The sequence below is a fragment of the Condylostylus longicornis genome, unplaced genomic scaffold, assembly GCF_029603195.1.
Source record: "Condylostylus longicornis isolate FDR11 unplaced genomic scaffold, ASM2960319v2 ptg000006l, whole genome shotgun sequence".
Lineage (NCBI taxonomy): Eukaryota > Metazoa > Arthropoda > Insecta > Diptera > Dolichopodidae > Condylostylus > Condylostylus longicornis.
Window position 1 is genome coordinate 1,823,060 of NW_026577975.1, and position 10,580 is coordinate 1,833,639.

A 10,580-nucleotide genomic window follows, 5' to 3' on the forward strand; every position below is an offset into this window, starting at 1 on the left:
TGAATTCGGGAATGCACTAAAATGCCATCTATAATTGTAAGAAAAAATTAAAAAAAAAAATTTTAAATGTCAATTTTCAGAATTATGGTCTTTAAGTCTAACCGAAAACTTGTGAACATGTAATGCAAAAAAAAAAAACTGCATTTTAAACTATACATAATGCAAACTGTAATCCGAAATTTTCGGAGACTAGCAATATTTGAGAAATGTGGCTTTATTGAGTTCCTGTATAGTAGAAAAATTCCATTTTAATTTTTTATGTTTTAAATAAATATATAAGCTTCTTCCACCACAAAATCACTAAATTTCTAAAAGACTTTTCCGTGTGCGTCCATAATATTTTTTTGAAAAGAAATTAATGTCGCGCCTCACAGTATGCAATATTCATTTAGAACGAATTCATGATCTCAAAATTCTTATTTCAAAACTTATAAAAGGATTCATGCAGGGCAATTCGCAAATTCCCATTTAAAATTTTAAAATTTAGAAATAAAATCGAATCCACTATAATTTTATCAAACATTTTTCAATGTACCATGTATATACTAAAATTTTTCGCTATCCTTATAGTCAGTCAATCATTGTTTTATATTCTAATAGCAAAAATTGTTTTTGAAACTTAAAAAAAAAAAGGATGTTTATCCTAGTGCTAAAACACTTATTGGATATTTTTTTTTTTATATATGTGCACATACTTACAATTTAATATACAGGATAATGCAAAAACCATGAGTAGATGTATATATGTATATATGAACAAAGTGTATATGTGCAATCTGCCACCCTATAATTTTGAAATAAAAAAAAAAAAAAACTAGAAAAAATGTTAAAAAATGATAAAAGAAGAAAATTAGTCTCTAGAAATGAAACGATAATAAAATGATAAAATAGAATAATATGAAAGGACGAACGATATATGGATTTGGAAATTATTCAGTATGCATGAATGTGTTTTTTTTTTTTTTTTTATTAATTTTTTTTATTCAGAGTTAGTAATTGGTAGAGTAGAGAGTGAATGGTAAATATATTCAAGATTATTTTTCTTTTACATTGAATTTTATGTTAAAGTTGCATGTTATAGGAGAAGTACAGAGCCTTATCTCACTTGAAAAACTTGTAAAAACTGCAAAAACTTGAAGAATTTAAAGATTCTATTTTTAAAAATCTACCAGAGTTATGCACATAGAGAACCTTACCTATTAAAGTACCATTATACATACTTGCATTTAATTGCACATAAGAATGTGTGATGAAATGAAAATTGTATTAAAAAAATATTTTTAATTAAAAAGAATATTAAAAAATTTAAAGATAAAATTGAAAATTAATTATACACTCATAGACATAGTTTTGCTTCTAAACCTGTAAATTAATAAGCTGATATATGAAACTCGTGACTGTAGAAAACTGCTTTTATGAATTTTACAATTTCTTCTATATCATAATTGTATATATAGCTCTAACCAGTTATTAATTTAAATTTATATTTACCCTATTCCATAAAATTAAAATTTTTACTTAAAATTTAATGTACATGCATTTATTTGCATATTATTATAATTGTTCACAGCTTATAAATGTCCAGGATCATGATTTCTTCTATACAACATATATTTACATATAATTGTAAATTAATTGTATCTATCTATATTTTTATATAAAAAAAGCTAACCACTTCCTCTATTAAAATTACCTTACTCAAGATTAACTTTGAAAGAAAAAATACAAAAAGTAAGTACTATATGAAATTTCCCAAATTTGAAATATCCAACTGTGCACATAAATGTATACAATTATAATTTGGAATCATGCCAATTTATTTCAAAATATTTACATTAGTCTGCTACAATTAACTATCTCTTATTTTTATTATCATTTATTATATTTTGTACTCCTTATATTTCCGCCTTTAACATTTAAAAATAAATAAAAATACACAGAAAGAAGTTGGTTATAGAGTCAAATGTGTTTGCACGTGTCCTTAATCAAATTTTTTTTTTATTATGCTTACAAAAAAAAAAAGGCAGAAAAATATCCTTGAATGAAAATAAATTCTCTATTTAACAAAAGTCTATGAAAATTTTTCTTTTATTATCACATTTCTTTATGAATGTTTTTTTTTTCAAAAAGGATTTTTTTAGCGATAACAAAAAACACATTTTTTTTTTTTGTTAACAATCAAAAATTACAAATAGAAATTTTAACATAATTTCTACAAAATAAATATTTTTTTTAGATAAACGTATGACCTAACGTTTACCAAAGGCGTAACATTTTTAGAATACCTACTAGGTACATACAATATAATTTTTTTTAAGTAACGAATCCTATATTGTATAGTTTATTTAATTACATTATTGTTACCTTGTTAGTTCACATTTAGAAAAACTCATGGCTTTAATGAATAACACTCGTGATCATTTTTATATATTTCATAAGAGTTTGATGAATAAATAAGTTTTAATTTCAATTAAAATTATTGAAAAAATAATTTATCGAGCGAATGCATTTAATTTACTTTTTAATTGTATTAAATTATAATGCACCACCTTCTAATTTTACTTTACTACTTAGAATTTATTGTTAAGCTTTCTTTAATTTTATCAAATTTTACAGTTCTCATGTATAAATGGTAAATAAGAAACCACTAGAATCAAATGAAATTTTACAAATTATGTGAATTTACAAACACAAAGACAATTTTACAAGAATATCAGATATAAAAAGTTATTGGCCCTGCGAATGCATGGTATTATTTATTAAAAATAACAATAAATAAATAAAACATAATATCCTAAAATAAACTAAAATAAATCATTAGGAAGAGAGCTTAAACCCATACATTAAATGAAAATTTTTTAATTTACAAAACCAAAATATTTTTTTAAATATTTTTAAGCCATGACACCAAAACACATTATGTAATTCATGCTCGTAGTTCCTCCTTACAATTAATAATTTTAGAAAAATTAAATCAGAAATGGTTATCGAAAAATTATATAAAAAATACTTAAACCACAATTTTCATATATATATTTTTTTTTATTGAATTACATAATTTCAAGTTGTTAGGAATTAAAATTATAAAATTCATATATTTATAAACAATCAATTTTAATAAAAAATTAAAATAGACTTATTATTAGGCAAGAAAACTTTATTATAATCTAAGGAAAAATAAATATTTGTTTTTAATCTTATTTTTTAAAAAAAAAAAAATTAATGATGGGAAGGCATAGCATCTTTGGCACACAATTTTTCCATTTGTTCATTGTAAAATGAGTTAAAATTTATGCTAAAATTTTAAGTTGTTTTTTTTTTTAATATTAAATATTATTTTTAAAATATCAAAAAAAAAGTTACCGATGTACTAAATTAATGCAACGATCTGCAGAATTTTCAGTAGCAACTTCATTTATTTGCTTTAATAGTCCAATTAATAATCCAGTAAATTCAAGATCAAAACGTTTTACCCTTTCAGAAAATGTATCAGAAGGAGCCAAAGATGATTCAGTCTAAATTAAAATTTAAAATTAATAAAACGAACCGAATTATTTGTGATAACTGGCTATTATGGAAATGATTTAAAAAAAAAAAATATTTTGTATTTTCAAAAAACAAATGATTTTTTTTTTTTTTGTTTTTTTTTTTTATATTTTTGCAACAATTAAAATGAATGAAATAAATTGATATGTGCATTACAATTTGTAACACAAAGGTTTTAAAATCATAACTTTCTACCTGTAACTGAGTAGAAGTTTCTTTTTCCGATTCAGATTCTTCTTCATCTTCACATATCATTGATTTTAATTCAGCATCAAAAAAATGACGCTGATTCTTCTGGTAAATTTTTATATTTTTAATTAATTAAAAAAAAATTAAAATTATAAATTAAGAAAAAAATTGTTTTGTTTTTGTGTTCAAAATTTTAAAAGCAAAAAAATTTAATTGCAGCCACATTTCCCAAAATAAAAATTTCGTATGTTTGAAAATAGAAAAAGAGGAGTAAATTTAAGTATTAAAATTAACAGCTTTACAAAATATTTGTGCACATGTTGTAAAAAGTTTCTTTTTAAATCTAATTAAGCGATGTAAAAGTTCTAAAAATTGTTTATTTAATAAACAAATTACTTACTTGTATAAATTCACAAAAATTCAAGCAAATTTTACATAATTTTATTATAGATCTTAAAACGTGCGGATATGTCAGCATACAATTTCTGATGCACTGATCAAGAAAATCTTGATGTACATTTAAAACTTCATCAACATTTTCCACCTTAAAATAATATACAAAAATTAGTTATTTATTGAAATAAAAATTTGATATTCCATTTTTTAAAATTAAAACTCACATTATTCATTTTTTCAATAAAGACATGCCAATTTGGTTCAATAACTTCAATCATCATATAATATTCAATGTTTTGAACGGCATTCATCATTCTTTGGCGTAAAGTAAATGCAGATCTATATTGTTCTGCAACACTTGAGGGAAATTTTTTAGCACTACTGTTTTCCTTCCATATTCTTTGAAGTAATAACTTTCAATATGTATTTAAATATTAAAATTTAAGGAATATTAACTCACTTGCATAATTGACGTTCTACATGTTTGCAATAAAACAATTGTCTAAATAGCATTTGGTATTTTGATATGGCAATATGATTTAAAACTAATGAAACAGGCCATTTCACTTCATAACGAAAAGCAAAACACTCTAATCCAACCAAATTTAAACTATCATGAGATTTCCAATAATCTAAAAGGAAAATTTTTAAAAATTAATTAGAAAGGAAACTTTATTATATTAAAACCTTCTTTTTTTATCATTATTTTAGTTATTTGAGTATCTAAATCATTAATTAGAAGTTCGCAATGCCAATCATCTTTATACGGATCATTTTTGGCGGAAGATAAACGTAATGTAAGCCCCAATAAATTTTCTAATTTCATTGGAAGCACCTTATCAACATTTTTAGCTAATTCATCTTCACAAGCATCCATAAATTGCGTTATAAAATCTCCCTGATATAGCAAAAGATAGCGCTTAACTGACATTAAATGTCCCATTAAATCATTTTCTTTAAGTAAGACTTCAAGCAAATTTTTAGAAGCAAAATGATATGCATTTTGTATAACATTAATATAATTATTATTTGTTGGAGAAAATTGTAAACTGATTGCTTGTGGTAAAGTTACTTTTTTCCCGCATTGCCTAATAACATTTAAATATTTTCCAGTACGTAAAATAACATCTGATACTTTTTCTAAGAAACTTGGTATTCTCTCCCTTCTTAACGTATATCTGCAAGATATTTAAATTAAATATCAATTTCATTTAAAGTAATCAACAAAATACCTTTTTTCCCAATAATCAGCAGAATAATTCTCGGGCAATTCTTCGCGACGAATAACTTCATTATCTTCAACTAAAAATTCTTGCTGAGGGTCGTTTATAACACCTTTTTGAATCCATAGTTGCAATATATCCATGTAAGGGACAGATACACTTTGTGTCAAACTTATCAATATTTTTTGTGAATCTTCTCTTCCAGTTAAACAATTAATTTTATCATACAGAAGAGTTAAAACACGACCACCTTTTAATTTATTCTAAAAACCAAAGTTATTTTTCTTTAAAATTATTGTATATAATAAGGCAATTTTACCATGATTATTTCCGATAAAACACCAGCGATTACTTCCATTGCATCAAAAGTTGGACGGGTATAATAATATAAATTATAAAGTGTTAAATTACCGTTTGATAATTCTGATTCAAGTTGAGATAAAAGAAGCTAAAAGAGATATATTATTATATACTTTTACAAAGAATATGATTTTTTTCTGTTTTTACATAGTAATCATTCGATAATGCGCGTAAAGCAGCTCCTAAAGCTTGTAAGACCTGGCCGCAATCTAATACAGATGCTTCTAAAATAAATTTTTGAACACATAAGAAGTAAGATGCCAAAGGCAAAATTTCTTGTGCCAAATTTCTAAGAGAGCTGTCAATTTGGTCCGAAACTTTAAACCTTATTTCCACTTTATCGCCTTCAATAGTTTCTTCGGGTACTATATATGTTCCTTGCATACCACTCAAACAATATATGAGATCATATAATAAAAGAGTTTCTTGACTGACTTTAGGGACGGCTGAGATATTAATTTGTTGAAATTGCAAAACATCTAATTTTGGCATTTCCCACAGTACAGTATCAGTCTGATTTTTATTAGATGATGCAAATGTGTAACCCAGACCAAATTGTTCTCCTGTTGAATTTTTGGTAATAGTTGAAGAAGCAGCTTGAACAATCCTTTCTTTAATCTAAAATTTAAAAAAATTTACCAAATGCAATAATACATAAGTAGTTCAAATTGCCTTACATTTGACACATTTGGTGTGCTAATCTTTGAAACTTCCACTTGCTTAGATGAACTTACAATGGAAGGCGAAGTTATTTTTGTTTCTGAATAATGGTTTAAAAAATTAAAAAGGCAGTACATAGGTGGCTTCCTAAAAGATTTTCCGTACACTAAATATGTTTTTCATAATTGAAATTTACCACATACCTTTCTAACAGCTCGCAGAATTCAGCCAGATGCTCTTTTCCATTAGGTTGATTTTTTGATAGAATTTTTATGATAGTCACTAATTTTGTATGATAAGTCTTATCTTTTGCTTTTTGAAAAGTATGAAAAATATTTTCTGGTGTAGAATTTTCGCTAAAAAGAAACAAATGTTACAAAAAGTATTGATATTGTAAATTTTCAAGTTTTCCTATTACTTCACAAACTTTGATTCATTCATAAGTCTTTTTAACGTTTCCAATCCCTTCGCCATTATAAAAATTTTAAATCACAAATGTAATTGAAAGAATTATTACAAGCAGTTACAACTAAAATTTAATTTCTCTTTATTTTCGTTTTGATTTTAGGAAAAAAAAAATATAAAAATCAAAACAATTCGGTTTATTGGGTTGAGATTTGATTTAAATTCTACTGTCGCGCCTCTTACGTTACTTGATGAAGTTGAATAGCTCAATATACAGTGCTGTCTTTAAATGTGCAAATAAGAATAATACAATTTGACAGATTTTACTCTTCAAGAGGGAAATTTTACTCATCATAAGGAAAATTTTACTCTTTATTGGAAATGTTCTTATTATAAGTAAGGAAAGGAAAAAAATGCAGTAACAACTGCAACTTTAATCTTTATTCAATATCGACTTATCTAAACATACTCCAGAGGAATTATTTATTTTACTATAATTTCAGTTTACACGACGTATTGTTCATTACTTTTATAATACTACGGCTACTCTTACTTTCCAAATGCATGCATATTGCATTGCAAATTTTTTTATCTTTAGCTAAATAGACGTCAGTTTTGTGATGAAGTAAAAAATTTGTAAATATTGATGCATTAACCAACTTTATTAATAAATTTTTGTAAAAATAAATACTAAGCTCATTTCAATTTTATTTTACCATTTTTTTAAAAGCAGCATCTAAAAAAAATAAATAATATTTAATATTAATTTTTTTCAACAGTGATTTTAACATAAACAATGCCAATATTCTCTCACTTAACTGGATATAGAGTAAACTTAGCTCTTTTACAAGAAAATGCTAACAAAGACTTTATTGAACTTTTGGAGAGAGCTGAAGGCTCCAAAGCTATTGTTTTAGATCTGGAAAATAATATCGATTGTCTGATGAGTTTGATGATAGAATCAGCTTTACTTAAACAGCAGCAGGTGATAAAGCAAATTCCAATTCGGTCTGGACCTTTGCCATATTTAGATGTTAAAAATATTATATTTATAACGAGACCAGAAGTTAAGATGATGGATTATATAGCTGAAAATTTGTTAAGCGAAAATAGTGATGATCGCAAATATAGGGGATCTCGTAAAGACTATTATTTGTATTTTCTTCCTAGACGTTCCGAATTTTGCGAAAAGCGATTAATAAATAAGGATGTTTATGGCACGTTTACACATGTTGGTGAATTGAGTTGGGAATTTTTCCCTCTAGACAAAGATTTAATATCTATGGAACAAAAATATGCATTTCGCGATTTACTTATTGACGAAGATCCTACATGTTTATACGAAGCTGCTCTAGGTCTTGTAAATTTACAAAAGGTTTACGGAAGAATACCAAAAATATATGGAAAAGGTAACTATGCAGAAAAAGTTTGGGAATACGCAAAAACTTTAGGGCGAGAAGAAAAATCAATGTTCAACTCCGATAAAGGTTCAATAGATCAAATGATTATATTTGATCGAACAATTGATATAATGAGTGTATTAGCCACTCAATTAACTTATGAAGGATTAATTGATGAAAATTATGATATTAAGCAAGGTGTCATCCGTTTACCCATGGAAAAATTTTCAAAATCTAACGAAGGACGATTTCAGGCAGTTAATCAAGATGAAAAAATAGTTGTTTTGAATTCCGCAGAGGAATTATTTTCTGATTTAAGAGATAAAAATTTTAATGCAATTGGTTTAATACTTTCTGAGCAGGCAAAGCTAATCAGTAAACAATTAGAACAAAAACAGAATGATAAATCAATTCAAGAAATGAAAGAGTTTGTTGAAAAATTACCATATATGATGGCAAAAAAACAATCAGTTGCTATTCACACAACGCTGGGTGAAATGATAAAAGATATAGCTGATTCAAGTGATTTCTTAGATGATTTAACGGTCGAACAAGAATTTATGAGCTGTATCAATACAGATAAGACAAGCAGTTATATTGAAGATCTTATTGCAAAGAAAGCCGATATTAGAAGAGTAATTCGTTTAATATGCATGCAATGTGTTGCTTCATCTGGATTTAAACCAAAGGTTCTTTTTTTAATAATTTATGTTTTAAATTTTATAAAAAAAAATAAGTGCCTTTTAGATTTTTGACTACTATAAAAGAGAACTCGTTCAAGTGTATGGAATTAATACTCTTTTGACTCTTAGTAATTTACAAAAAGCCGGACTTTTTAAACTACAGGGTGAAACTAGGCCTTACGCAGTTTTAAAAAAGGTAAACGTTTTTGGCATAATATTAATAATATTTACTTGTTACATTATACCATAATTATTAGACTTTAAACTTAACCGTTGAAGAGGTCAAAGAAGTTGAACCAATGGATATAAGTTATGTTCATAGTTTTTATGCACCATTGACAATTCGAATTGTAGAGCAAATTTTAAAATCTAATGGATGGCATTCAGTTAAAAATGTTCTCAATATATTACCATGTGCATCTTTTGAAGATTTTCAAGCTCCTCTAATAGGAATTGGTGGCCGAAGAGCATCATATACTAGTGAAAAATCACTATCAGATTCTCCGAGAATAATTTTAGTATTTTTTGTAGGAGGTTGTACATTTGCTGAAATAGCTGCATTAAGATTTTTATCAAAAGATAAAGAAGCTAATGTTGAATTTGTAATAGCAACAACTAAAATAATTAATAAAAATACATTCCTTGATTCTTTTATAGAGAAAATATAAAAAAAAAAATATTCTGTATTAAATATTTTAGCTTAAAAAAATTTATAATGTTTAGAGTAAATTATATTATTATATGTATATATGCATAATGTTAAATTATTTTCTAAAGATTTCTTAAAATAAATATTTCGCATTTATTAAAAAAAAAAAAAAAAACATTGGTTTTATGATTGGAAAGAATAACAATGTGCTTAAGCAAATTTCGCATTCAAAATCTAGCAGAAAAATCTGGTATGGCAAAAGTTAGCAGGTTAGACTTTCATAATACTATCAAGATTGCAACGACATTCACAATATTATTGACACTTTAATTTCATTTTGTAAATGGAGGATAATATAAGTGCGGTTCACTAAAGATCCAAATTCCGCACTAAAATTTAATTTTTTTTTAATTAAAAACAATTAAAAAATTTAGTTAAATTTTTTTACTATTTTATTTTGGGTTATTATTTTTTCATTTTTTTTTTTTTTTGTTTTTTTTTTTTGTTTTTTTTTTTTTTTTTGTATATATAAAAACACAAAAAAAAAATTTTTATTAACAAAAACTTTTCATATTAATACATTTTTTTTTATTTTCCAAATTGAATAGTTATAATTAATTATTTTTTTTTTTTCATTCATTTTTTATTTATTTTTATTTCTTACTTTTGGATAATTATTTTTTAAAACTTTTTTCTTTATTTATTTATATTAGATAATTAATTCTACTAATGCGAATTATTTACAGTTTAAAGTATAATTTTTTTAGATTTATAGTTGAATTTCAAATGCATTAAAATACAACTAATTTATGTGTGTAATCATGAAATAAAAAATAATTTTTAGAAATATTTTGTCTAATTTATTTTATAATTGTTAATGATTTATATTTTTTATTATTTTTTTGTTATGGTTTTTATGAATTTTTTTTTTTTTTGATTTTTTAGATTTTTTTAAAGTTTTTAATCGCTGTGATACAAAAATGATTATTTTATTATTTGAAATATATTCAAATTCTTGTATGTGTAAATTAATTCTATGATTTTATTTTTATTCTAAATAAAATAAAAA

At 24.6% G+C, this 10,580-nt stretch overlaps 2 protein-coding genes across 6 annotated transcripts; one reads left to right on the forward strand and one right to left on the reverse strand.

Annotated features, from left to right (window-relative positions):
- Window positions 1–3,208: 3,208 nt before the first annotated feature.
- Window positions 3,209–6,931, reverse strand: LOC129617857 (gamma-tubulin complex component 2 homolog). 2 transcript variants are annotated; one of them, XM_055532902.1, is made up of 13 exons: window positions 6,793–6,931; window positions 6,578–6,730; window positions 6,392–6,521; window positions 5,862–6,332; window positions 5,674–5,802; window positions 5,364–5,617; window positions 4,819–5,309; window positions 4,592–4,763; window positions 4,356–4,530; window positions 4,136–4,279; window positions 3,742–3,840; window positions 3,364–3,515; window positions 3,209–3,295 (listed from the first exon to the last, which is right to left on the reverse strand). In XM_055532902.1, the coding sequence occupies exons 1-13, from the start codon at window positions 6,846–6,848 to the stop codon at window positions 3,220–3,222; spliced, it is 2,502 nt and encodes an 833-aa protein (XP_055388877.1). In that variant the 5' UTR covers window positions 6,849–6,931; the 3' UTR covers window positions 3,209–3,219. The 2 variants fall into 2 exon arrangements, with proteins under 2 accessions (XP_055388877.1, XP_055388883.1); XM_055532908.1 differs by lacking the exon at window positions 3,742–3,840.
- A 430-nt stretch (window positions 6,932–7,361) lies between these two features.
- Window positions 7,362–9,683, forward strand: LOC129618230 (vacuolar protein sorting-associated protein 33A). Of its 4 annotated transcripts, none has more exons than XM_055533049.1 (4): window positions 7,362–7,415; window positions 7,559–8,868; window positions 8,927–9,058; window positions 9,120–9,683. In XM_055533049.1, exons 2-4 carry the CDS (start codon window positions 7,576–7,578, stop codon window positions 9,528–9,530), a joined length of 1,836 nt encoding a protein of 611 aa, XP_055389024.1. In that variant the 5' UTR covers window positions 7,362–7,415; window positions 7,559–7,575; the 3' UTR covers window positions 9,531–9,683. The 4 variants fall into 4 exon arrangements, with proteins under 4 accessions (XP_055389024.1, XP_055389026.1, XP_055389013.1 ...); XM_055533051.1 differs by having other exon boundaries at window positions 7,384–7,404; XM_055533038.1 differs by having other exon boundaries at window positions 7,390–7,456.
- The last annotated feature ends 897 nt before the right edge of the window (window positions 9,684–10,580 follow it).